Source organism: Scophthalmus maximus, chromosome 2 (assembly GCF_022379125.1).
Source record: "Scophthalmus maximus strain ysfricsl-2021 chromosome 2, ASM2237912v1, whole genome shotgun sequence".
Lineage (NCBI taxonomy): Eukaryota > Metazoa > Chordata > Actinopteri > Pleuronectiformes > Scophthalmidae > Scophthalmus > Scophthalmus maximus.
In genome coordinates, this window is record NC_061516.1 from 26,315,842 (window position 1) to 26,343,336 (window position 27,495).

A 27,495-nucleotide genomic window follows, 5' to 3' on the forward strand; every position below is an offset into this window, starting at 1 on the left:
GTCACGGCGGGTTGCCACGGTCTGAAAAACATATTTATATTGTTTGAAATAATAATTGAAAACAATTATTAATACTCACAGGTCCTCACCGATCAGATACTGTACACAATGAGACACAGCCATTCTTCTTTTACACTGGCTGCCATCTCCTACATCTTGTTTACCAATAAAGTTCTTCATAAAGAAACTAATACGTTTAGTTCAGTCATTTAACAGCTTGGTAAAATTCATCCAAACTTGATAGAGAGAGATCGTTAGTATAGAATGTTATAAAGGTTTAAAAAGGTGACATGAAGGTTCCTGTAGTCAGTGTGATATGACACCACATCACACTGACTACAGGAACTGTTTATTTCCGTAGTATAATATGAAATAAAATGTAATTTTTCAAGTGAATTTAAGACCTTATTCTCGAAGACTCAATTAATTTGTGATTGGTGACTAAATATTAATTTAATTTTTCATTGTGTAACAATATTTGGTAAACACAATGACGTATTATTATCTTCCCCGTTTTAACCAATAAATGCAGAGAGTGTAACTCGATCTTTCAGCCCTGATGTTTGTCTGCAGGCTTCGTCCAATGATCCATGAAGAGGGGGTTCTACATTTTTTCGAGTAGCTCATTTATAACTGCAGAAGTAATAACTAGTCGAGTTATGACGAGTTTAACCTGTAGAGGAAGAGCAGCGCATCATTTGACCAACCTTCACGAACCTACTGGTGACGTCACGGTGGGTTGCCAGCTGGAAAAGCGATGTTTCCGCCCGGTCTCGAACCGGGGACCTTTCGCGTGTTAGGCGAACGTGATAACCACTACACTACGGAAACTGATGACGAGACTGGAAAACACGTGATTAACAACTTCTCAGGTCTGTGATCCGTCGGTGATGAGTGACGGGGTCACAACCTTCCGGTAGAAGACAGACAGATGTTATGACATAGATTGAAGTGATTCACTGACTGTTACAGAATCACTCCACTCAGTCTCTGACCTGCTGCTGCTTCTGAATTGAAAATGTGTTTATTCCAACCATGTAAGAACAAGGAACAAAACAACAAAAGAAAATAATGAAACAAGTGGACAGATATAGAAAAGTTATATTCACAAACAATAAAAGCACAAAGGAAAATAAACTGTCCAACACTTTACATGTTCACATGACAATCATTCATCTATGTCTTTATATCTCAAGTCATTACGTATTTAGTAATCCTGATCAAAATATACATTTTCTTTCAATAAAAATGAATTTATTACCAATTTCATATAACTTAATCATATTGTCTATTTAACTTAGAAGAAAACAGTGACAAAGGCAACTCCTTCATATGCAACTTTATAAAAAGTTTAATGATTATGAAAATAGCATAAACTTCCAAACTGTCTCCATCTTTTAGCTAAATGTGTTTAAATTATTATCAATTGAGCTCAGTTAAAAATATAAGATATTAGCTAAGAGGTGTTTGGTCATTGAAGAACAACAGACTCACCGTCTGTAATTTGTTTTCTGAATTCACTATCGCTTTGCACACACACACACAAAATATCTGTATTATAGCAATAGAAATAACAGTTATTCCATAACTGCTACTGGGAATGATTGTTAACTGAACTCTTCTTGTCTATTTCTCTGACTCCTCATAACATGTTGATGCTTGTGCATCATTCCAGGTCAACTAAGCCACTGAATCTTATGATTTTTATCATTTAAAAACAACTGCAGTTGGTCCCTGGGCACTGGACTCTGTCTGCCAACTGCAGAAGAGCTTCACACGTCATCAGGTGGTTTCGGTTGTTCGGTCTCCAACCTTCAGTGTTGAGTTATTCATTAATATATTTGACAAAATTCAGGAATGTTTCCGCCCGGTTTCGAACCGGGGACCTTTCGCGTGTGAGGCGAACGTGATAACCACTACACTACGGAAACCTACAGGCTCCGTCTTGGACGTTTAGAGAATCTAGACTCTGAGAACAATTAATTATTAATACGCAGATACTCACCAGTCAGAGTGAGGAACACAATGAGCTACAGGCACCGAATTTGATAGTTATATTATAAGAGCTTATTTATTGTTAGAGTCAATCCCAATGTGCTAAAGATCATTAACAGGAGCATAACAAGCAATTATGAATTATTAAGTATAATATTATTAAGAAAAAGTATTCAGTAAAAGCGTGTGTGTTTTTACCATAAAAACGTTTTTGAAAGATATGAAATAAATGAATTAAAGTTGAGTGAAACAAATACAGAATGTTCTGATGTGGGATTTAAAAATAAAAGCCCTTGAATACCTCAGATATCATTCTGGTCATATTACAATTTAACATGTGGCATTTCAATGTGAAACCACTTCCTACTGTTGTTACCGTAATGACTAGTGTAGACACGTAGCTCAGATGTGAGGGCTTGAACCATGCCCATGTTATTATCACGTGTGAATAATATAATCGCTTTTTCAAATTCATATATTTATGCCATAAGATAAACACGTGACCTGTCTGTGTTGAGGAACATGTGATCTTCAGTGAACAGTGAGGTGGCTCTTAAAAGAACCGTTGTGTAAATATCAGGAGCCGGGAGACTCTAAGCTCTCTCCCCTCGGATGCGGCGGGCCAGCTGGATGTCTTTGGGCATGATGGTGACCCTCTTGGCGTGGATGGCGCACAGGTTGGTGTCCTCGAACAGGCCGACCAGGTAAGCCTCGCTGGCCTCCTGCAGAGCCATGACGGCGGAGCTCTGGAAGCGCAGGTCGGTCTTGAAGTCCTGGGCGATCTCTCGCACCAGGCGCTGGAAAGGCAGCTTGCGGATCAGCAGCTCGGTGGACTTCTGGTAGCGGCGGATCTCCCGCAGCGCCACGGTACCGGGCCTGTAACGGTGAGGCTTCTTCACGCCGCCGGTGGCCGGCGCGCTCTTGCGGGCAGCCTTGGTGGCGAGCTGCTTCCTGGGAGCTTTTCCTCCGGTGGACTTGCGAGCGGTCTGTTTAGTTCTGGCCATCGCGTCTCTTTAACTCGGTCGAAGATAAAGTAAAGAGGAAAATAAGCGACGAGTTGCTTTTATACCGTGAGACCGTCTGTGGAGCCGGTGACGCGTCTTCAGACCTCCGGCTCCTGATTGGTTGAGAAGCTCAGCACCGCCTGGTGGGGGGAGACACACCGCCGAGACTCCGCTGCTCATTGGACTAAAGCCCGGGGCCGACCCCCCTGCACCGGGCTCCTCTCTGGTTGGTCCAGAGGAAATTTCCCGCGCTTTCCCCTGGACATAAAGAGGGAAGTTCGAAGTGTTTGACTCACATTTGTTCAGAACCATTATCTGAGAATAAACATGAGCGGACGAGGCAAAACCGGAGGAAAGGCCCGAGCCAAGGTCAAGACCCGCTCCTCCAGGGCCGGGCTCCAGTTCCCGGTGGGTCGTGTCCACAGGCTGCTCAGGAAGGGCAACTACGCCCAGCGTGTCGGTGCCGGAGCTCCGGTCTACCTGGCGGCGGTGCTCGAGTACCTGACCGCTGAGATCCTGGAGCTGGCCGGTAACGCGGCCCGCGACAACAAGAAGACCAGGATCATCCCCCGTCACCTGCAGCTGGCTGTCCGCAACGACGAGGAGCTCAACAAGCTGCTGGGCGGAGTCACCATCGCTCAGGGCGGCGTGCTGCCCAACATCCAGGCGGTGCTGCTGCCCAAGAAGACCGAGAAGCCCGCGAAGAAATAAACCGGACTCACCTGCTGCGAGTGGCCCCACAACGGCTCTTTTAAGAGCCACACACCCTCCGATAGAGAGCAGCGATCCTCTTCTATAACTTACTCTAATGTGTCACATGATGAAGACAAACGTTACAGAATACAGCTCAGTGTTTATGATGAAAAGAAGTCACAATTTCTGAGAAATATTATTTTAGAATTCAAACAATGTAGGAGACTAAATTGATTTGTCAATTCTCTGAATATTCAACTCTGCAAGTCTGCTGCAGCCAATTCCGGCCCATATTATTCCATAGATACATAAAATGTTTAACTCCGGAAGTTTGCTGCAGGCAGACTTCAGTTAAAATAAATCTTATTATTAATTCAACAGACGAGTAGCTTCCGATAAAATCTTCCTGTGAGATAAAAGTTCCAAAAGACACCAAGAAACTCAATTGTATTAGTGTTCTGCTATTTCAAATCAAAAATAAAGTTAGGAGAGTTCAGTAGAAAGAAAAACTTCTGCCTATATCATGGACGTCATTAAATGCAAAAATACATTCATCTTTCAGAAAGATTGTTTTCATCGCTCCTGGAACCTTTTACACATTAAGCAGCAAACTGCTTTGGAGACTTTAATCTGAAATCCATGATCCTCCTGACTTCACTTTCTACATTTGTGCGTCAGAGGCTGCACAAAAATTTAAATTACAATTTGTTGTAATTCAATTTAATTCATATGTACATTCTGCTGCCGTTAGCCTCAACATGTTATATCTAAGTTTAAGTTTTTTTGGTCTTGTAGTTTCAGACCCTCACCAGTAGGTGGAGCTGCAGGTTCTCATCGTCCTTCAGCTACAGTTGGTCTTCTCATGATTTGTAACTTTTACTCTGATGAAGTGATTGGTTTGACAGGATTTTAAAAACAAAGTTGTATTTATAAGAATTAATGGTTTACAATAAGTTTATATATAAATAATGAAAAAAAAAAAAAAACAGTAGTGGGACTTGTTCTCGTTATCTTTACCATAAGTGAAGCTTCAAGTTGTGGGCATATGTGCATATACTTAATTTAACAGAGAAATTTTGAGTCAAATTTTAAAAAGAAACTCACTTATTATAGAATTGTTAAAGGCAGACACTACAAAATATGCATAAGACAATTATGTCTTGAGAGCGTCATCAGACCTCGACACAGACCAGAGGTTTGAAGTGTGATGATTACTGGTAACATTTGTCAGATTGTGACTATATATTGAATAGAGAAATTACTTCGTTAGAATTTGAATCAGTTTGTTTCTTCCTCCATCATATAAATCTACGCATCTTATTATATGAATAAAGGTTTTAAGATAACGGCGTCATATTATATAAAACAATAAGAATATTCCATAAAACAAAATATTGAATGTATGAATATGTTTGTCTCAGAGAAGGTGTGTGGCTCTGAAAAGAGCCGTTGTTATCGGACCGGTCGCCGCTCACTTCTTCTTCGCTGCGGTCTTCTTCGCTTTGGGTTTGGCCGCCGCCGCCTTCTTCGCGGGGACTTTCTTGGCGGCAGGTGCGGCCTTCTTCGCGGCCTTCTTCGGGCTCTTCTTCGGGCTCTTCGCGGCCTTCTTGGGGCTCTTGGCCACCTTCTTGGGGCTCTTCTTGGCCGCGGCGGGTTTCTTCGCCTTCTTCGGGGACTTCTTGGCGGCTGCCGGCTTCTTGGCCGCGGCCTTGGGCTTCTTGGCGGCTGCGGGCTTCTTCGCTTTGGGAGCGGCCTTCTTCACCGGCTTCTTGGCCTTGGGCTCGACCTTCTTGTTCATCTTGAAGGAGCCGGACGCCCCGGTTCCCTTGGTCTGGACCAGGGTCTCCTTGGCCACGAGCGCCTTGATGGCGACCTTGACGCGGGTCTTGTTCTTCTCCACATCGTAGCCTCCGGCGACCAGAGCCTTCTTCAGGGCGGCCAGAGACACGCCGCTGCGCTCCTTGGACGCGGACACGGCCTCGACGATGAGGTCACGGAGGCTCGGTCCGGCCTTCTTCGGTTTGGGTGTCGCCTTCTTCTTGGCGGCCTTCGCCGGGGACTTCGCCGGAGCGGCGGCGGGAGTTGGAGCTTCTTCTTCTGCCATAGTTTTCTCTTCGGAGTCAGAGTGAAGTGTTGAACGTCCGGAGCAGGAGGCGGGACTTAAACACACCATGAGAACCGTGGAGACTCAACCCCGGGCCGGGGCCGCTCGGTGCGGTCTGAACACCGGACACTTGTGTTTCTCTTCACCGGGAAAAGACGAGTAAATCCCCGTGGGAGCGTCGCTGGAGGCCGGCGGCGACTGGAGCCGACAGCGACCGTGTGTGTGTTCACCTCGAGGCCGCGCAGAGCTCCGGGGCTCCCGGCGTTCGGTCCGTGCGGCCCCCGAACCTCGCCTGCTCGCCGCGGCGATCGACGCTGCTCGGCGGCTTTTCCAACTCATTTCTCTCCTTAATCGGTTTAAAATGCTCCGGAGCTGCCGCAGAACCCGCTCCCCGGCGGGACACATGTTCATCCAGGAACCCGGAGCAGAAAGTCCGATCTGTCGACGATCATTCTGCGGTAAAAACGAAGCTGTTTCGTCGGAAGCAAACACACGATGATGGAGGCTCGTGACGCAGAGGATCCAGACTCTGCTACTGAGGACAGATGATTATTATAATTATTGTTATTATTATTTGTTGTTTTTAATTTATGGTTTTGTATTATTATTATTATTATTATTGTTATTATTATTATTGTTATTATTATTATTGTTATTATTATACGCTGTAGTAACACAGAACTGATGAGCTGCTACACTGTGTCTTAAACACAACAGCAGTTAAACGGTTTCATTTCTGAACATGAATAAAAAAACATGTTTGACAACAACAGTTCAGTCTGTGAGAAATATAATATTTAATAAAGACATGTGTGTTTATTCTTTAGCAGCAGTGATGGAGCTGATGTGAAAGGCTAAATACTTTGGACTGCAGAGTGACGTCATACTGTATCACATCATCATCTCTACTGTATAAAGATCTACATCCACCACAACTATGCACTTTCTGTCATCCTGAGCACTTTTCTGTTTTTACTTCAATCCACTTCACACTTTAGCCTCTTTCACAACGCAATACCCTCTAATATATACATATACACCTTTTGTAAAATAGATAACCACTGTATTTCTATTGTATTTGTTTGTGTTACTCTGTTGTAAAGAGTAAATCTCCAAGTTAGGGATGAATAAAGTTCTATTCTGTAACATGTGAAGCACACGACCGTGACACTGGCTCACAAGGTTTTACACTAAATTGATTACATTACTTGTATATTAATACTAGTTGTATTAATATTTGAGGTTGTATTAAATTTCCATTTACTACAGACTTGTTATCTTCATTGTTTCTTCAACGTCTCATTCTGTTGTTACGTGTTGAGTATTAATTTATTTAACAAGGAGCTGGTTGGACCCTGATAAATAAAACAGTCAAAACACTGATGACAGTTGTTTCCTTGTTGAAAATGTGTAAAACACAGACACTTATATGATGATAATTATTGGATTAGTTTTATTCACTTGCACCTTTAAAAACAGGGTTTACAATAAATAAGTTCACACTAATAATCACTATGTAAAGTGTCTTGAACCGATGTATATTGTGATTTGGCACAAGAGGAATAAAACTGAATTGATTTAATAAACATGGAAATAGAAGCAACGAGAGGAAAACACGTGACGAAAAGGTCCTGACATTGTGTAAACGTAAATACATTCAAACAAGTAACAGAAAACTTTTCTGATGATCAGAACCTGAATAAAGTTGACGAGTTCTGATTCTAGTGTCATTGTGTGTCCACATGTTTACGTCTTAATCTCATAATAACGTCCTGTTGGAGCTTTGGCTGCATTAAGCGACATTGACATGTTTGTACCAACTGACCAGGTTCTGTCAGGAAAACAGGAACATGAATAGAATATTATTTTAGCAACTTCATTACCAAAATGTGGGTCCACTTGATTGATTGGTTGAAATGTGTATTTTGAATATGTAAATAAAATTAAAACAGAAAATAAAAACAATAAATTATATTAATGAAGCTAAATGATCGTACCGTTGCAAGAGGATTAAAAAATAAATAAAACAAAAACCATGAACTTTGATTAATTCAATTTACATATTCAAAAAGTTGTGTTTAGTTATATAATCCCAACCCTTCTGCATAGAGGGTACAACTTAATTATCTATAATATATTAATCACCACTAATCTTTAAGGGTGAATGTTTCAGTCATCACAGGCAGTAGATCGACAATTGACTTTACTTCGCATGTGAAGATCGAACATCAGACCGTTTATAGTTTGTTGTTGGTCGCTAGGGGGCAGCAGACTGCTCCTGTAGTTTAATGGACCGATGACTTCATACGTGATATGAAACATATTTATAAAGGACGTTGCTCTGTAGATCGAGTGTGTGGCTCTTAAAAGAGCCGTTGGTCTGTTGGAGTCTCCGGAGCAGTTTACTTGGAGCTGGTGTACTTGGTCACGGCCTTGGTGCCCTCGGACACGGCGTGTTTGGCCAGCTCGCCGGGCAGCAGCAGGCGCACGGCGGTCTGGATCTCCCTGGAGGTGATGGTGGAGCGCTTGTTGTAGTGCGCCAGGCGGGAGGCCTCGCCGGCGATGCGCTCGAAGATGTCGCTCACGAACGAGTTCATGATGCCCATGGCCTTGGAGGAGATGCCGGTGTCGGGGTGCACCTGCTTCAGCACCTTATACACGTAGATGGCGTAGCTCTCCTTGCGGGACTTTCTCCTCTTCTTGCCGCCCTTGCCGGCGGTCTTGGCCACCGCCTTCTTGGAGCCCTTCTTGGGCGCAGATTTCGCTATATCAGGCATCGTTTCTCCGAGTGCTCAAAGAAGTGGATAGATGTCGACCGGGAGGGAGACTCTTTATGTACAAGCCGTATGCAAATTAAGCAGCGCGGTCTCCCGTTTGTGATTGGTTGAGAGGATCACTGAGCTGAGCGCTCGTGTTTCGCTACAATTGCATGTTGTTGTTTTTTTTTCCACCATCGACAATTGTTTCGTCCCTGAATAAGTAAGTGCAGATTTCTACTGATCGATCCAAGGATCAAAAAGCTGGATGTGGTATTTATGTGGCTAATCTCAAAATTTAGCATTTGCATGTCTGATCATTTGTCTGTTTTTTCCTCTGAGTTGCTGGGAATGTTGTCGACCATGTATTGGATTGAGCAGGTAAAACCCCATAGAAGTGTAATTTGTTTGGATTCTGCATTTCTCCATCCAGGATATTATGTGCACTTTACCTATAAATGAGAACCTTAGGACCACTCTACCTGCAAGTTGACAATTATTTTCAGATGAAAATATTAACCTTGAAACATAAAGATGAAAGGCCCAGATCTGACAACTCCCTGAATAACTGTTGTCTTTCAATACTTTATTTGTTACATTCAATGCCACATGCTGGACTGATTGAACCACGTGATCAGTCTCTTTCTCTCAACAGATCTGACCTCTGCTCTTCTTTCCATTCTTTTTGCCACTGAAGCTCTAAATTTCTTTGCGAATACTGAAGCATTCACTCTTTCCTAATTGGTCTTTCAGATCTATAGTTTGCTTTATCAGAGATTGATCAGCTATTTCATTTCCTTCAATCCCTGAATGACCTGGTATCCAAACAAATTCAATATGACAGTTCAAGTTTTTCTCCTAACAGGGCGGAATGAAAGAGTTTGGATTGAAAACCCATTCTTAGACTGTAGAGGGCAGCAGAACGCTCTAAAGTGTACAGCCTGCCAGAAACTCATTAGAAGAAGAAAAAGAAGGAGACGAAGAAGAACAAGAAGAACAAGAAGAAGAAGAAGACTTTGACTTTTAACGCAACTTTATTTATACAAATAATAAATAAAAAACTCAAAAGAAATGAATACAAATATATGCTAAATATTGCTAAAGGTTCAGCACGAGAGAGCCGTCCTCCCCCAGTGAGCACAGGACCTGCCTGACGCCACAAACAACCCTGAAACCATCTATGTTGTTGGTGAGCATCGGTCCAGCCTGCTCCCAACATCATGTTCTTCCTACTCTTCCATATCGCTAGTTTGGCATTAGCTAAAATGAAATTCATCAAAACCTGGCTTTTCTTTTTCTTTGGTGAATAGTTGGGACCAAAAACAAGGAGGGGAAAAGAAAAACACTCCTAGACCCTCCACCCACTCCTTCACGAGCCCGAACAGAGCAGCCGACCGAGGACAAGACACCACCAGATGTTCTACGGTCTCAGAAACTGAACAGAAAGGACGGCCCTCCCCAGTGCTCGGGTCCAGGAGAGCTCGGTATCTGTTTGTAGCTAATGCTCCATGTATAATCCTCCACTGGATGTCAGCCATCCTCTTCTCAACAGGAGGCTCATACAGGACCCGCCAGCTTCCTTTAGGGGAAACGTCTGAGCCAAAAACCTCAGTCCACCTCGACTCTCTGACTCCTGCCAGTGACCGATGGTTCAGGACCTTCACGCAGCCGGAGTAGAGCTGCTTCCCTCCACAGTCGGACTCACACTCAGGGAGGGGAAAACATACTTGTGGCCTTCAGACCTCGACTCTGAGCTTGAGCCCGGAGAGGAGCCGATAGGGACTGCAGCACCTCCTCCACCAGGTTCTGCAACACTCTGGTTGACCTGATTCCCGTGATTTCGGCCAACCGCTCCACTGACGCAGTCGTGAGGTGGCCCAGCTTCACTACGCCGGCCTCCACAAACCCACCTCTCAGGGTGGCTGAAGAGAAACCAGTTGGAAAATAATGGTTCCTCAAACGGCCACGTACCAGGTTCAGGGTCAGGAGGCCGAGTGAAGCTGAGAGTCCTCCAGGCATCCATCACGGAGCAGTAGAACGGAGTGAGACCAGACAAGTCAAAGTCAGATGATCTCACCAGGAACAGTTGCTTCTCGAGGCCGAGCTGCCCGACCTTCCGGAGCAGCAGCCGGGCCACAGTCGACCAGCAGAGGGAGACGTTGTACAGCAGCCGCTGAGCTGCCTGAAGTCTGAAGGCCGCAGTCCTGGAGACGACATCTGTGAGGCCCTGACCCCCCCCGCCGCCACTGGGAGGTACAGGACCGACGCTTCCGCATAAAGTGCTAAGCTGCCCTCTAGCTCCTGAAAGACCCCCAGACCCTGGACAAAGACATTTATGTCATCAGCATAACTGATACGATCACAGGGGGGCTGTGAAGAAGAAGAAGAAGAAGAAAAAGACGATTCATCTCAAAATTTGCCACTTTTAACGTCTCTATCATGAACTCTGATCCTGGATTTCTCTTCAAATTGCGTACTGATTTACCTTTTTTCACCAAATTAACAGTAAAATAAATAATGACCTCTTCAAATATCCAATATTAGTTAAGGAAACTTATTTTAAGTCAAAGTCCAAATTCCTAACATTCAGTTTGTAATATTATTAATTATCTCCCTGCTCTCGCTTGTTATAAAAACAATAAAATGGAGGAACAGTTTTGGGAAAAGAAAATGTCAGACTCTGATCATATATGTCATATCATTCATTAATTTATATAAAGAAAAGAACAGACAAACAAACTTTAATATCAAGCACAGTTAGTTTTGTTGTACAAAGAGTTTATCAAAGTTCACGCTCACAAATAAGTAAAACTATATTTCTACATGATACAAAGATCCAGGAATTGGATCTTAAGAAGTCTCGTTTGATATTACATAATTAAAACAAAAACTCCAAAGACACCTCATACCAGTGAAATTGACGTGCTTGGTTTGCTTGATATATTAATAATTAGGCCTTTGTCGCTACGTGGGCAACTGTCTTAGTCAAAGCTGCTGCAGAAGTCTGGAACAACTGAAGATTTTGATTTTAACTCTTCACAAAAGGAGTGTTCATATTTAGTCACATTGGCTACAATCCAGACATATATAGAAATGATTTAATGGATCACTAATGATAATTCGCAATCACTGTTGGCGATTTCTCGATGCATCATTAGATTGTTTGGTCTCAACATGAATGTTATTCATTGATATATTATAAGTATAACAGGAAGTGCGTCTCTTCACGGACTCGGTGTTTGGCTCTTAAAAGAGCCGTTGTGTTGGTGGTGCGTTCAGGTGCTGGTGGTTTAGCCTCCGAAGCCGTACAGGGTGCGGCCCTGCCTCTTGAGCGCGTACACCACGTCCATGGCGGTCACCGTCTTCCTCTTGGCGTGCTCGGTGTAGGTGACGGCGTCGCGGATCACGTTCTCCAGGAAAACCTTGAGCACGCCGCGGGTCTCCTCGTAGATCAGGCCGGAGATACGCTTCACTCCGCCGCGGCGAGCCAGACGGCGGATGGCGGGTTTAGTGATTCCCTGGATGTTGTCGCGGAGAACTTTGCGGTGACGCTTGGCGCCTCCTTTCCCGAGTCCCTTGCCTCCTTTGCCGCGTCCGCTCATCTTCTCTTCTTCGTTTGAAAAGTCGAAAATACTCTTTGACGAAAAGGCGCTCGGACTTTATATCGTATCTGAGGACGTGATAGAGGACAGGCAGTGAGGATTTCAGTGGGCGGGGCCAAAAACAGTGTTTAGAAATGATTTTTACTTTAACAAAAGAAGAGAATTTTTAATGGTCTACAGATGTTAGGTTGAAATGGCTCAACATATATACATTAAATAAATACATATAATTATTTTTTCATTCTTACTTATTTCTCATATTTATATCATTGTAAGCGTTGACGAGCCCTGTTCATTGTTACTGTTTGTTTTTTATAATTAAACGTTTCACTCCATTTTTTAAATGTAATTTCTCCCCTTGAACAACTTTATAAAGTTAATTAAAAAGCAAAGCTGCGCATAGTTTTCATCGATAGAAAAACAACTTGAGGTTATTTTACACATTACATGTCATGGGATTTATCACCTTTTTGTTAATATCCATGAATCCGTACGAAGAAACACTTTGTGTCCTCAGAGGTTCAGTGATGGGATTTGAATCTGTCCCCACTGATATATAACAATTTTACATTTGTTTCTACAAATTTCTGGAGTTTTGAGAATGTTTTGTTTTTCCACTAATGATTAATTATGATCCATATATCCCCACAAAAAAACATCACTGCAAGTAATTTCACCTGTATATATATATATTTTGAAACATGCAGGAATTCAAAGGACTGAATCATCGGACGGACACTTTGAAGTTACTTTACTTAAACTTTCTTTTAGATGTTTGATCTGTTGAATCAGAAACAAATAATTTAAATTTAGTTTAACAAACACTTATTAGATTACTTGGATTGTGCATCTTATTTATTCTCATCTGTATAGGCAAAGTGTTTTTTAGTGTTTCCTGTGTGATAAGGTACTTCATTGTTAATAGTTCTTGACAACAAAGAACTATTAAAGAGTAAAGCCTTTTTTTCCCCCAGATTAATTTGATCATGTCTGAGAATTGAGTCTTTTTTATGCTCATGATCAATATTGTATGTTAATAAACTTCAGGTGAAGTCAATGTGATTATGGATATCAGTGCAGGAAGCAGCTTCTCTCTGGTTCAGGGTGTGTGGCTCTTAAAAGAGCCGTTGTGTTGGTCAGTCGGTCCCGGGGGTCTTCACTTCTTCGCGGGCTTCTCGGTCTTCTTGGGCAGCAGCACCGCCTGGATGTTGGGCAGCACGCCGCCCTGAGCGATGGTGACTCCGCCCAGCAGCTTGTTGAGCTCCTCGTCGTTGCGGACAGCCAGCTGCAGGTGACGGGGGATGATCCTGGTCTTCTTGTTGTCGCGGGCCGCGTTACCGGCCAGCTCCAGGATCTCAGCGGTCAGGTACTCGAGCACCGCCGCCAGGTAGACCGGAGCTCCGGCACCGACACGCTGGGCGTAGTTGCCCTTCCTCAGATGTCTGTGGACACGGCCGACGGGGAACTGGAGCCCGGCCCTGGAGGAGCGGGTCTTGGCCTTCGCTCTGGTCTTGCCGGCTCCTTTTCCGCGTCCAGACATGATTCAGTTCAGTCGAAGTCAAATTTTCGAAGATACCCTTCAGCTGGAGAACAGCGGGTTTATATTTCTCCTCTGCGGCTCATCCATTGGTCAGATTGAGCGTAAAGTGTCGTCGTCCAATCAGGGAAGAGTCTACCAGAGCTTCCGGTATTGATGACGACACATCCGCATTTACATTGGAAATTTACATTTCAAAATAAAACTCTTCAGCTCAGACATTTTGCATTAACTTTGATAAAATTCAAGGTGTTGAGAAAAAATTAAACAAAGTGGACTGAGCACGTACTTGAATTAATCATAAAATAGTTCATGTGTGATGAACACTATCTGAAATGTTAGTTATTGATAACAGTGTGAATAATTTTTCATATAAAACACGTCAGAGACTTCAGTTTGTATTTGTCCTCGTGTTGTTTCTTATCGATTAGGAGTCAAAGCATCGACAGAATAAGACACTATGAAATTAAAATGTCTTTATTCAAAATACCATAAACTAAAGTCATGCTGTCGTCATATTTAAGGTTTTTACACAACGGATCAGTTTTTAAAATTTTTATTTGGAGTCACAGCGCCAAGACGGTCAGTGGCCGCGAGGCGCGTTACATCCGCACCAAGACAGAGAATGAATGGGAAACGGTTTAGTGCCGTTTAGCTAAACACAACAACCAAACATGTTTTTCTACTTGTATTTTCAGGCATTCCTCGTTAGTATAGTGGACAGTATCTCCGCCTGTCACGCGGAAGACCGGGGTTCGATTCCCCGACGGGGAGAAACCTTTTTTTTTCTACCACAGTAGAAGAGTCGTTTAAACGTCGGGAGCGACATTGTTGTAAACCACCACGGATGTAACGCGCCTCGCGGCCACTGACCATCTCGGCGCTGTTGACCGCCTTGACTCCGTCTCTGTCTCCTCGACCGTTTCTTTTCTGCTGCTTAAAAACATGGCGCTCGTCATACTGCGGACAACTGCGACGCTTCAGAACGGCAATTCTGTTAACCGACGGGTGACGTCACGGTGGGTTCATAATCTTTTTGAAAAAGTGATTAAAAAGCTGTTTCCGCCCGGTCTCGAACCGGGGACCTTTCGCGTGTTAGGCGAACGTGATAACCACTACACTACGGAAACTGACGACATGACAGCCAACTGACCTTTATATATAGTTCACAGACAGAATGTGTCATCCTTATTTCATATTTCTTCTCATGTATGAGAGAAGCCATGCAAAATGCCACCATACCCACGATTATAAATATTAAATATGAATCAAACAATTTGTTTTGTTCTATCCTGTTCCATCAACAGAGACAGACCGGGGCAATATGTGATAATAACTATTGACTAATAAAAGCAAAACTGTTTCCGCCCGGTTTCGAACCGGGGACCTTTCGCGTGTGAGGCGAACGTGATAACCACTACACTACGGAAACTGACGTCCCGTCGATGGTACAAGACAAAATAACATTATGAGCATAGATATATTGCGCACAGTGGAGCAATACGTCACTAAATACTATTATATTTTCATAGTGTTGCAATGTTTTTTATTCAGACACTTTGTCTGTGTGGAAGTGAAGCGGTCATCTTGTTATGGTTTTCCTGTACTCATACGGTGTGAAGAAATATTTTGTTCATGTTTCTATACTTCTTTTGGATGACGATGTTCCATGTCTTTATTTATTCAAATTTGATGGAAAAAACATGTCTGATTTCTTTTTAACTACAGCACAACACAGCTGTCTACATAGTTCCTTTTAATGAAAACTTATTGAAGACAGAAAAAGCAAAACAATTGTTGTTAAAAATGTTTTTCATTTGATTACAACATGCATAGATCAAAAGGGAATTTTACTTTGTCTTCTTTTCCGTTGCATCAGCAAATTTTTTGGGGATAATGATTTTTCTGGAGCCTTTTTGTCGTTGTCTGCTCTTTATAGATCGACAGTTTTAAATGTCATGTATGTTTCCTTCCAGACGCTTGTTTCTCTTCGTCTTGCTTCAAAACAAATGAATGACTGAAACAACAATACTCATAATAATAATAATAATAATAATAATTATTATTATTATTATAACAATAACGTGTCCATCAGAAGCAGGTGTCTGATGTGACCTAACCCTTTTTTGGAACTTTGATACATGCAGGATTAAACACACACAGAGTCCTGTGACGGTGAAACTCGATGATGTTGATCTGGTGAAATAAAGATTCTTCCTCTGACACTACGATGTGGATGTGATCCGTCAGATCACATCCACATAAAAACACAAGAAAACCAAATAAAATTAGTACATTGATATAAAAGTAATTGTACTGCCAAATACCAATTACAGCCACATTAATTGTGTTATACATAACATCATTTTGTCGCCCATCATTTCCTTGAGAGACCTGATGACTTTGGATAAATGTTCCTATGTTATTTTTATTATGATACAAAGATCTCTGTCTTTTACTGCGTTATCTCTGATTGATCTTCCACTGATGGAAAATTGTTATCTTGTTTTTTTCTTTTTAACCGAGAAATGCCGAGAGTGTAACCAGGGTTCCTTCCTACACATTTTCCATTTCCAGACTTTTTCCAGACTCAACCTTACTTCTTCTCTGTAGATTTTTCAGACCGTATTTGACATCCAAGTACAAATAGCTAGATGTTTGTTAAGTAAATATTATTATGTAAATAAATCATTTTAAAATAGTTTACATATTAACATTCTGACTGCGTAAGTCACAGTTTCTCCAGAAAGCTGATTGTGATGTTGCATGTGTGGATTGATATTGAAATATTGATACTTCCAATTCTGACATTACGTGTTCCAGGACTGAATCTCATATGAAAGTATTGATATTTAAAATCTGTAATTTTGGGTAAATGTGTATTTTATCATCAACAGTACAAAGTCACCAGGATCATCTAAATAATGTCCGGTTGAGAGGAACTTTTTCTTCCGCCTGTCGTCATGTGAACCACGACTCTGTAGATACAGTCGTGACGGTGGCAGGTACAGACAGTGTGTTGCTATGGCAACGTTTATCACTGACCGTGGGAAAATGTTTCAATAGACGAGAGATTGATTGAGACGAATTGTAATATTCTAAAAATCTTTCATGTCTGGAAACAAAAATAGAATTCCAGACTTTTCCATACTGCTTAGGAGCCTTGTAAGACAATCTTCACCCCCGATGTTTGTCTGCAGGCTTCGTCCAATGAGAAGAAAGGGCAGCTTGTTGCCTGAGAGGCAACATCTGGGGCAAAAGAAATGAATAAAAATAAATGAATAACAACAAACAAACAGCAAAACCCTCGCTGCAGCTTGTGATGACGTACCTTGACCTTTTAGGTAGTAAATTAAAATGTAGAAATCTAAAAGTGATGATTTTAAAAAAGTCGAGGGGGACATGTCTAACCCCACCCCTCGCTTCGGGGGATCCTGGCCCCGAGGTCGTATGAAACAAACACAGGTTTTACACTTAAGTGACCTAATAACATTCAATATAATACTCGGGAACTGGCAGCATGAACATTTGGCACTTACACTTCAGTTTAAGATTCAATTCAAGGACAACTGAACACAGGCATTAACGCAGGAGGAGGAGGTGCTGAGTTCACGTCCTGAACAAAAACAACAACAGCAACACAAAGAAAATCAATAGGTTTCCAGTGAACGTGCTCAGCGCCACTGGGAGAGGGAATAAACACGAACCACGTGGAACCACGGTTAACAGCCGAGGACAAAAGGAATCGAACGTCACGAGCTGAGATGAAAAGGAAGAGACGTGAAACTGCACAGGGAGAAAACGTTCTCCTGAATAAACAATTCGGGTTTAAAGAAAAGAAACAACCCTGAAATCTTTAGAAAAACTAAAGTCAAGTTGTTGGAGACTTTGCTCTGATTGGTCCGACTCCAGCTCGTCGCATCGAAATAGACTTCTGCGCCCAGACGAGTGTTTCAGCTCCAAATTCCTTCACACCTCGGAACTCGGAATCATGACCTCCGAGTGGATCGGGGGGAAAATCCCCAAAGCCGACTTCCGGAGAGTTGGGAGGTGTGAAGGAACGCAGCGCGACAAAACCTGGAAACATCACATCACATGACCGTTGACGGACACCGGTCACGTGGCGTAAACAGGAAGTAGCTTGTCTCCTTCTGCAGTCGGTTGCTTAGTAACATGGGAAACCCTCTGAAGGAGGAACAGCGCTGGTGTGTTACAGACAGGCTGGTCGTCGAGTTGTGACCGATGACAACCAATCAGAGCAGGGAACGTGGGCGTCGTCATCGTTTTACAAACTAAAACACAAACCTGATTGGTCCTCAGTGCGATCGGACGTTAGAGAGAAGCCAATAAAAACAAACGACACCAGCAGCGTCTCTGTCGGATTCTATACCGTCGAACGAAGAGCGGAACAAAATCTCTCCACAGCTTCTCAAACTGAACATCCAGAGGAAACCTTGGAAGGGAGGTCGGATACACATGTTACAGCGTATATACACACATTTCACATTTCTCTGTACAGGTCAAGAGTGCGGAGATGTTTTTGATGAATTAAGTTTCCTTTGTGCAAATCTCACTTCTTCAGGATTCAGATCCAGACTTCAGTTGAGATTAGAATCAGGATTAAGGACCATACTATTCCTTTAGCATGTTTCAGTCAATAAACCATAAATTGGTTTTAGAATTGAAACGTGTGCCGGACATTTATTTCTAACAGATAAACAAATGTCGATCGTGACGTAACGGCAGCGATGCTCTTTACATCATGACCGGTTTGTCAGAGCTGAAGAAACTGAAACGACGGAGCGATGTGGCTTCTTCTTCTTCTTCTTCTTCCTCCTCCTTGTCGGGAAGCTGCTGCTTGTGTTGTTATTCCTCGCTCTGCCAGAGGGGGGAGACAAAAAGCTCCAAACGCTGCAGTTTGTGGTTCGTTGACTAAAACCTTCAAAAACAGCGGTATGGTCCTTTAGTGGGTGGAGTTTAGGTTCATGGGTTAACAGCGTTGTGGGAATGTGTGTGTGTGTGTGTGTGTGTGTGTGTGTGTGTGTGTGTTTATGTGTGTGTGTGATATTTATAGTGACAACGTTTATTTTGTTCTGCAGCGAGTTTGAGGTTTTCATGCGTCTGTCCTCGTTCTTCATGCAGGGTTCTGCTTCACAGTGTGTGTGTGCGTGTGTGTGTGCGTGTGTGTGTGTGTGTGTGTTCTCAGTCTCAGTGGTCCGCGGCCCGGCTGCAGTTCATCCTGCCGAAGCCCGGCAGCGTGACACGTCCATGCGTGTAGATGTCGCGGTCGGAGCCCTGGTTCATGCGCTTCACCAGGTTCTTCTCGTACAGCAGCGGGTGGTAGGCGCCGAGCGTGCAGGCGGCGTCGTAGAAGCGCTGGTAGTAGTGGCAGAGCTCCGTCTTCCGGCGCGACGGCAGGAACTCGTAGACGTGCACCACCTCGCACAGCGACATCATCAGGACGGTGCCTGGGGGCCGGGCGGACACAAACGCACGAGAGGGCGTCGATTAACAACTTTTTGAAAAAAATCCTTATTTTAAACACTGAGATTTTGTTTCATTTAAATTTGAAAAATTAATTTATAATGTTAAAGTGTAAATCATCAGCTCGTCAGTTTGTTGCCTTTTCATTAATCCAGCGGCTCTTAATCTGACTGATGGAGCTGATTTGAGGAAGTATTACAGTATTTAAGCCTAAAGACGGTTCACTGAGATTAATGTGTGTGTGTGTGTGTGTGTGCGCGCCTGTGTGTTTGCACACACTCACTGCCGTGTGCTTCTTTTGTACGACTAGAATTGTTGGTTGATCATTTAACAACCATCCATGTGCATCGTCTCAGCGGTTCTCATCTGATCCAGGAGCCACATTTGTTTTAACCACTTCTATTTGTTTCATAGAATTCATTCATCGTGAAGCTCGACGTACCGAGGAAGCCGGACGAGGGCGGGTTCTTCTGGATGGGCTCGGCCATGTTGTCCTGGATCCTCTGCCACAGTTGCCACTCGAACAGAGGATGCAGGATGTAGAACGGCTGCAGAGGATGGAGACGCCGGTACCTCTGGTACTGGACGAAGATGGGGTAGTCTGTCCTGTTGTACCACTGCAGGAGGAAGAGGAGGAGAAGACTTGATAAAAAAAAAGAGGTTTCCACCCACACAGAGAATTATTGATAATAATAAGAGTATAAATCTGTATAATTGCAGCACGTTTCTCTCGCTGCAGGTCAACATCACCTGAGTGAGGTCAGCGGAGAAGGGGGCGGGGTCCCAGGCCACCAGAGCTCCTGAGCTGTACAGAGAGCTGGACAGGAAGCGATGGTCGTCAGACGCCATCACCTGCAGACAGGAAGACGATCAGAGTATAAAGACGATCAGAGGCTGTATATAAAGACGATTACTGACTGTATATAAAGACGATTACTGACTGTATATAAAGATGATCACTGACTGTATATAAAGACGATCACTGACTGTATATAAAGACGATTACTGACTGTATATAAAGATGATCACTGACTGTATATAAAGACGATCACTGACTGTATATAAAGACGATCACTGACTGTATATAAAGACGATCACTGACTGTATATAAAGATGATCAGTGACTGTATTAAAGACGATCAGAGACTGTATATAAAGACGAACAGTGACTGTATATAAAGACGATCAGAGACTGTATATAAAGACGATCACTGACTGTATATAAAGACGATTACTGACTGTATATAAAGACGATCACTGACTGTATATAAAGACGATCACTGACTGTATATAAAGACGATTACTGACTGTATATAAAGACGATTACTGACTGTATATAAAGACGATCACTGACTGTATATGAAGACGATCACTGACTGTATATAAAGACGATTACTGACTGTATATAAAGACGATCACTGACTGTATATAAAGACGATTACTGACTGTATATAAAGACGATTACTGACTGTATATAAAGACGGCCATGTTTTTTTGTCTACCTGTGAGTTAATGAGGCGGATGGTGGTTTTGGAGCCGACGTCTTTCTCGAAGCCGCTGGTTGGTGCGGCGTTGAAGCGCAACACGGCATCATGGGAGTCTGTCATTTGATAAAACGATAATATTCGTGTGTTTATGTTTCCAGCTGTCATTGTTTTTTTGTTTTTTAAAAATTCAGCATTTGGTAAAACGAAGACTTCCGACGCGTCTCACCGATCTCTTTGCCGAGTCCGGAGTAGCGGAGTGACCCCGCCGACGAAACCACGGCGCAGCTCCTGTATGGCCCGAGGTCCGAGGTCAGGGGCTTCGACGGCAGCTGGGCGGCCCAGGGCAGCGAGGAGAAGGGCAGCAGGTCAGAGGTCAGGGTCGCCACCTCTGCCTTGTTCTTCAGCTGGCAGAGGAGCTCGGGGCCTCGCAGCTTCGGTCTGCTGGAGACGCCGCCGGGGCCCGAAACCTCCACGCCATACTTGTTCATCGCCTGGAAAAACAAAACAAACAAACGAACAAAAATAAACCATTTGTCAAAGAAAAATCTCAGACCTTGCACAAGATGCGGTTCGGAGCTGAGCAGGAAGTGAAGACTGACCTGATAGTTCTGCACCACCTTCCTCAGTCGGCTTCCCAGCATGCTGCTGGACATCTCGTCGTCCCACACTTCGCCCAGGAGCCCGTGGGGCCCGAAGAACTCCGCCTCCCCACCTCTGCCGCTCAGCTCCCCCCTGCGCCGGCCTCCGAACAGGGTTTCCAGGGCGCGCGTGAAGGGGCGCGGCAGCAGGTGGGCGAAAAAGCCAGAGGGCTCCCGCGACTTCCGCTTCGACGCCGCGGCCCCGGCCGCGTGGGTGTGGTTGGGAGAGGAGAGGACAGGGATTGGACGACGAGGGTCACCCGGGACGACGCCCGGGAGCTTCTGAGGGTCGACCACGGGCTTGGCTCCGCCTCGCAGCACCTGCGGGAGTCGGAGGGACGACGGTGTTGGGGGAGAATAAGGGAGTGATAGAAAAAACTGGCAGCGGGGAATGAAAGAGAGAAAGAAACCGACCTTGACGACAGAGTGCGTGCGAGGCTGCGCCCGGGTTCGCGCCCGCACCCCAAAGATGGCGTCGGTGACGGGCACGCTGTTCTCGGCGCAGATGGCGTAGAGCAGAGCCATGGAGACGCAGAAGAAGGCCATGCAGAGCGCTCCGCGGCGAGCCCGACGCCTCAGGCGCCACAGCAGGCTGACGCGGTCCATCGCCGCCCCGGGGATCTGCAGAGGGAACACGCCGTCGCGTTAAAGAGTCCCGGTAAAAAGAAAAACTCGGACACGATTTACGATTCTGGACAAAGGGACAAAGTTTTAGTATTAAGAGATTAAACTCTTATTTCATCTCCGTTCGGATATTATATCTGACCTTTTCAATCTTCGTTTTATTGTTGTTTTTTAAAATTTGACTATTTGATCTCTCTTTGAGGGAAGTACATGACCTCACCATAGTCACACGGCGGCCATGTTCCCTAGCAACCCCCCCCACCATGACTGTGACGTCAGAGGAAAATGTCTGCCATGGAATGAACCCTGGGTCCTGTGGTTTTTCCCTGCAGCCAATCAACGAGGCAGGATGAGAAAAACCAGAAGAGGGGGACAGGAATCGATGGGATCCAATGTACATATGAGACCACACACACACACTGGCTGAACTTATAGGATCAATATGTTCCTGTGACATTCATATGTCGAGCGGCTGGTTTGTTTTAGAGCCAGAGGCAGAATATTCTGCAGCAGTGACACTGAAGCTTCACGACGACGACGACAACAGGGGCCCACTCCATGAAGCAGGTTTAAAAAATGTTGAACTTAAACACGAACTCTGACTTGATCTACTCTCAGATGGCAAACTCAGAGTTTTCGGTTCCAGACAAGCAGTTCTGAGTTAGTTAGATCAACTCTGATTATTTTCACACGGAGTCACGCGTGTGCCATCATCAAGGGAGCTCCGATACTACGAGTCACCATGGCAACCGAGGCGGAAACAAGGTCCTCCTACGTCACGCCGTTGGAGTTGGAGATACGACTTTGTGTTTATGGAGAAAATCAGATGATTCTGAGAAAGAGGAGCATCTCAGCTGCAGCTGGTGAGGAGAGACAGTCACTGCCCGAGTCGACATGTAAGACTGAGCAAAATAATCAAATGATTTAAAAAAGATCTGATATTTGCTCCACACGTCTTGTTTTAGTTGATGGTACAACGGTTAGTGACTCTGTGCTGCGCAGGAGGCCGCCGGTCCGATTGGTGTTGCTCACGTCTGAAAACCGTGCCATGTTATTTCATAATTTTTATTTTAGGTTTCAATCCCACCGGCACAAAAATAATGTGGCTGCAGCTAAAAATGAATTATAAGAACATGGAGCTGAAAGGTAAGGTATGGTTATGGCGTATGGTTTTAATCAGATCCCACATGTTAAACAAAGAAAACATCAGTGGCCATTTCAACTTGTTGTACAGAAGCACCTACTGGAGCGGAAGGCCCAGAGTTTGGATCGTTTCAGGGTTAAAATACGCAGCGGTTTAGCAAAACCTGCTTCCCGGAACAGGCCCCAGATACGAGATCAAAGCCTGTCAACAGCCTCACTACCGACCAATCAGATCAGTGGAACCGTGTCCCTGCAGGATCCCGTCAGGGACAACGCAGTTTATAGTAACGTGACAAATAATAAAGCGCAGCAGATATTTACGAATGTCTGGAATCATGTTTCTGTTCCAGACTCTGCACGTGTCCACTCTGAACTTCTAATAAACAGAGGGAGAGATTATCACACTGAACAAATACTGTACGTAGACACATTAATATTAGAGCTTTGTTTGAATTCAATAAAGACGATTTGATTCATTGTAGTTTCTTTGTCTATCGCTGCAGTTCGGAACCACACGAGGAGACTGGGGCGATAAATAGTAACAACTATCTCTTTTATTAGAACGATGATCCACACTGATCAATATTCCTCACAATCATGAACGAACACTTGATTTACTTCATCACACATTAACGTCTTCTCTGCTCCGCTTCAGCAACAGAAACAGTCTGACATCGCTTAATGTGCTAAAGCGGAGATCGATAATCAATAATCACCAGATTTCTCTCGGATATGCTTCGTCATGAACATTTACACCTGTGAAAAAATCAAAACGGAAATCTGATATTTATGGACCTTGTCTTCCATTAGGCGTTTGCCCAGTGGAAGAAGGAAAATGCTGAATGTGCTTCCTGTAAGATAAAGTCCATAATCATAAGATTTCCATTTTGATTTTTTCACAGGTGTAAGTGTTTATGACTGAAAGAATGAATAAATGAATGAGTGAATGAATGAAACGACTGCAGCGCTGCAGAGATTCAGACAGATGGTGGTGTCACCTGATATCTGCTTAAAGATGTCACCCTCAATCCCCTGCCTTCACACACACACTGCATGGATTTATGGAGCCATAAACTACTCAAGATTAAAAGGGTAGGTGTGTGTGTGTGTGTGTGTGTGTTAATCTGGCCGTGCAGAGTGACAGTGTGTCAGCAGCAGTGAAGCCATGACGTCGTCTGGTCGGCTGCAGCGTGACGTGTTTTTTGCCTCGACCAATAAACTGCACTCACTTAAAGCCCCAGTGTGTCATTTTTGTAATCATCAGCGCCATCTGGTGCTAAAGTTGCAAACCGCAGCCAACTGAGCGACTGACAGGGGACACTTTATGGTGGCGCACCGCTGATTCCATTTCCGGTTTTCTGGACTGTTTAGTTGCACAACTGTATTCAACACGACTTAGAAACATGGAGACTCACACGGAGGTCGGGTCCACCTCATGGAGCTGTATTTAACTCATTCACAGTTGATTATACATATAAGAACACATAGTTATGGACAACATATTCAATTTCTGTGAATAAGTTCTTCTAAATATTACACACTGTAGCTTAAAGCTACACTTGAAAATGTAGAAATGTAACTTAGCTTCCACACCCATATCAACAGTGATCAACATAAAAACAGCGATGTCATTAACTCTGCGTCTGAAGTCTGAAGTCTTTTTCTCCGCAGCAGATATTTGATGTGATTCTGACTCGTGCGGTGACGTCACTGTAAAATCCTGAGCTGACTCATTAAATCTTTACTCTGCATCATAACATGAATAATCCCTCGGCTCGTGAGCGAGGTCGTCGCTCGGCTCATGGATCCGCGTGAGCCGACACACGACTGTTACAACTGTTGAAGCTGCACGTCACGCGCGCACGCACACACACACACACACACACACACACACACACACACCTACAGTGTTACCTTGTAGCCCATGGTGTGTGTATGGTCTTGTGCGCTGCTGTTGATGTTTTTGTTGTTGTTGCTTAGAAACCGGATGCTGCCTTCAGGTTCTCCCTCATCGCCTCTGTGGACGGAGATGATATACAAGATATAAACTCATCAACTGTATAATGTGTATATACACACACTTCCCTGCCCATACACGCTCTCGACCAATCAGCTGTCAGCTTTCAATCATGACATCTCAGCATTTTGACCAGCGCCATGTTGGTTGAAAAAAGATGTAGAATTGGTGGTGTGGCCTGAATGAAAGCTCGTTCACCTACACCTGTAACCGTGCACCGATTGGACGGTACCAGCTGTCACTCACGCTGTAGCCATGCCCCCCCCCGTCCCCCGGTCCAGTGCTTTATGGTCTGTTTGACTGTAAATGGACCAAAATGTACAAAAAGAACATCATGTGTTGAAGAAGACTTGAAACTAGAGATTGAACAATAAAATCCTCAATACAGGCTTCACTTTACACAAATTGGTCCAAATGTCAGACCTTTTCTGAAGTGTTTCCTCACGACTGCAAAAGAAGGTTCACTTTTATCCGGACTAAATTCCGGTCCGATAGTCCAGGGAAAACACGTAATTTTGGATCAGAACCGAACTGAAAAAAAATCCCACAGGTCTGAACCGAACCTGGTTGGCGTGAATCTGCCCTCAATAATCAGTTTATAAATAGACTCTGGTCCAGATTTTCTTGCTTCAATCTCAAACGGTAACATCAGAGACGTCGCGTCGCACCGGTGTTGAACTGCTGGAGGGGTTTTTTTTTTTCCTAGCAACCTGGCAACCCAGAAGTTGTTCTATGTATTAATGTCTTATAACTGATCTATTTAGTGTTTCTGAATAATGCATTGGATAATTCATTAATAAAGCTATTGATTATACGGTTTTAAAACCCGTTTTTTTTTCTCCAGAGAGTTAATTCCATACCTTTACACATGCGTGTATGTTATAGACTAAATATAATTATGACTGAACAAATTGAATGGATGTAAACAAAAAATATTCATATAGATATTATATAATGTGAGACGCTGTGGATGTGTTATAGAAAGGCCATGATTATGATTATAGATAGATAGATTGATAGATAGTTATGATTATGGTTATAGATAGATAGTTATGATTATGATTATAGATTAATATATATAGATAGATAATTATGCTTATGATTATAGATATAGAGATATGTAGATAGATGGATAGATATGATTATGATTATAGATAGACATATAGATATTTGGATGAATGGATAGATATAATTATGATTATATATATATATATATATATATATATATATATATATATATTTAGATGGATGGATATATATGATTATGATTAGAGATAGACAGATAGATAGATAAATAGATAGATAGATAGATAGATAGATAGATAGATATGATTATGATTGTAGATAGATAGATTGGTGGATATCTGATCTATATAGATATCTATATAGATCTATATAAATAGACAATCTGGTGTGTTACGCATGATGCTAAGTGATACTCCTCCGTTACCGTCAGCTGCGTCGTTCCTGTGGTTCGCGGTCGCTACGACACCGAGCAGCTCGTCGTCGCTCCCGCCGCCATGTTCCCGGTGCGCCGCCGTCCCGCTGTGCATGCGTCCGTCCGTCCGGTCCGAGGCCGCCGGTCCGGTGTCCGTCGACATTTGGAGAAGTGCAAACTGTAAAAACGAGCTGCGGGTCTTTCTTCTGTCTGCACGGGGCTGCAGCAGCAGCAGCCAGCGGCAGGAGGAGGAAAGCGTGTCCGTCAATGTTTTCAAAATAAGAGCCTGAATGAAATTAAATATATCAGATTTAATCAAAGCATCCTGTTGGTTTCTTTACAGTGGTGGAATAGTATACACGTTGAGTAGAGAAACACAACTTTACTGCAAGTTGAAGTATCTTTCCTGCGCGCGATGTTTCCAGGTCGTTATTAAATGATATATTTGTATGTGTATTTTACTTTGAAGGGAAGGGGTAACGTCCAAACATCCGTTTGTCTCCTGCCAAAATTGGTTTGACTTGACCAACGTCTCTGCAGCAGCCAAGACACGCAATCTCTGCAGAGGAGGAGGGAAGATGGATGACTTCATCATCATCGTCCTCATCCTCATCATAATCCTCATCATCATCGTAGTAGTATTTGAAGGTTGGTTGTTTTTTCCCCAATGAAAAATAATAAATAAAACATTAATAATCATACGTTACTGTGTATTTAAAGTAACTCATTACATAACCCATGTAATATTCGCTGCAGTACTCCGCCACTCCTCCACACCTGCACCGCCTGTCTCCTGGTTTTCTCTTATTAATATGATTTATTTGAAATCTTCATATATATTATTAAATCTTTTTTTATACAGATATGTGACCCGGAAACCGTATTATTGTTAGAATGTTGATTTTAATTGTCTGTGATTTGTATGTTTTTTGTGAAAGCTCTTTATGAAGCTGCTTCTGAAAGGTGCTATATA

The 27,495-nt window shown here is 43.5% G+C and overlaps 5 protein-coding genes, 1 long non-coding RNA gene and 5 other non-coding genes across 13 annotated transcripts; 3 read left to right on the forward strand and 8 right to left on the reverse strand.

The window, feature by feature from the left end:
- Positions 1 to 758: 758 nt before the first annotated feature.
- Positions 759 to 831, reverse strand: trnav-aac. Its single transcript has one exon. It is a non-coding gene; the product is annotated as a tRNA-Val (tRNA).
- Positions 832 to 1,858: 1,027 nt separating this feature from the next.
- Positions 1,859 to 1,931, reverse strand: trnav-cac. The gene has a single exon. It is a non-coding gene; the product is annotated as a tRNA-Val (tRNA).
- A 1,380-nt stretch (positions 1,932 to 3,311) lies between these two features.
- Positions 3,312 to 3,764, forward strand: LOC118300307 (histone H2A-like). The gene has a single exon (XM_035624610.2). It carries the CDS (start codon positions 3,327 to 3,329, stop codon positions 3,708 to 3,710), a length of 384 nt encoding a protein of 127 aa, XP_035480503.2. The 5' UTR covers positions 3,312 to 3,326; the 3' UTR covers positions 3,711 to 3,764.
- A 1,120-nt stretch (positions 3,765 to 4,884) lies between these two features.
- On the reverse strand, positions 4,885 to 5,816 carry LOC118300320 (histone H1-like). The gene has a single exon (XM_035624626.2). It carries the CDS (start codon positions 5,794 to 5,796, stop codon positions 5,164 to 5,166), a length of 633 nt encoding a protein of 210 aa, XP_035480519.1. The 5' UTR covers positions 5,797 to 5,816; the 3' UTR covers positions 4,885 to 5,163.
- Positions 5,817 to 7,232: 1,416 nt separating this feature from the next.
- Positions 7,233 to 8,588, reverse strand: LOC118300312 (histone H2B-like). The gene has a single exon (XM_035624617.2). The coding sequence runs from the start codon at positions 8,571 to 8,573 to the stop codon at positions 8,199 to 8,201; it is 375 nt and encodes a 124-aa protein (XP_035480510.1). The 5' UTR covers positions 8,574 to 8,588; the 3' UTR covers positions 7,233 to 8,198.
- A 4,237-nt stretch (positions 8,589 to 12,825) lies between these two features.
- LOC118300300 (late histone H2A.L3) lies at positions 12,826 to 13,734 on the reverse strand. The gene has a single exon (XM_035624602.2). The coding sequence runs from the start codon at positions 13,692 to 13,694 to the stop codon at positions 13,311 to 13,313; it is 384 nt and encodes a 127-aa protein (XP_035480495.1). The 5' UTR covers positions 13,695 to 13,734; the 3' UTR covers positions 12,826 to 13,310.
- Positions 13,735 to 14,393: 659 nt separating this feature from the next.
- trnad-guc lies at positions 14,394 to 14,465 on the forward strand. Its single transcript has one exon. It is a non-coding gene; the product is annotated as a tRNA-Asp (tRNA).
- Positions 14,466 to 14,748: 283 nt separating this feature from the next.
- On the reverse strand, positions 14,749 to 14,821 carry trnav-aac. The gene has a single exon. It is a non-coding gene; the product is annotated as a tRNA-Val (tRNA).
- Positions 14,822 to 15,050: 229 nt separating this feature from the next.
- Positions 15,051 to 15,123, reverse strand: trnav-cac. The gene has a single exon. It is a non-coding gene; the product is annotated as a tRNA-Val (tRNA).
- Positions 15,124 to 15,485: 362 nt separating this feature from the next.
- Positions 15,486 to 26,780, reverse strand: st6gal1 (ST6 beta-galactosamide alpha-2,6-sialyltranferase 1). Of its 3 annotated transcripts, XM_035624471.2 has the most exons (9): positions 26,535 to 26,780; positions 24,982 to 25,084; positions 21,715 to 21,921; positions 21,262 to 21,621; positions 20,889 to 21,153; positions 20,678 to 20,775; positions 19,926 to 20,027; positions 19,618 to 19,792; positions 15,486 to 19,159 (listed from the first exon to the last, which is right to left on the reverse strand). In XM_035624471.2, the coding sequence occupies exons 2-9, from the start codon at positions 24,991 to 24,993 to the stop codon at positions 18,900 to 18,902; spliced, it is 1,479 nt and encodes a 492-aa protein (XP_035480364.1). In that variant the 5' UTR covers positions 24,994 to 25,084; positions 26,535 to 26,780; the 3' UTR covers positions 15,486 to 18,899. The 3 variants fall into 3 exon arrangements, with proteins under 3 accessions (XP_035480364.1, XP_035480363.1, XP_035480359.2); XM_035624470.2 differs by lacking the exons at positions 24,982 to 25,084; positions 26,535 to 26,780 and adding an exon at positions 24,066 to 24,214; XM_035624466.2 differs by lacking the exons at positions 24,982 to 25,084; positions 26,535 to 26,780 and adding an exon at positions 22,145 to 22,381.
- On the forward strand, positions 18,024 to 20,988 carry LOC118300324. The gene is made up of 4 exons (XR_004790058.2): positions 18,024 to 18,156; positions 19,590 to 19,835; positions 19,915 to 20,050; positions 20,854 to 20,988. It is a non-coding gene; the product is annotated as an uncharacterized LOC118300324 (long non-coding RNA).
- Positions 26,781 to 27,495: the final 715 nt, after the last annotated feature.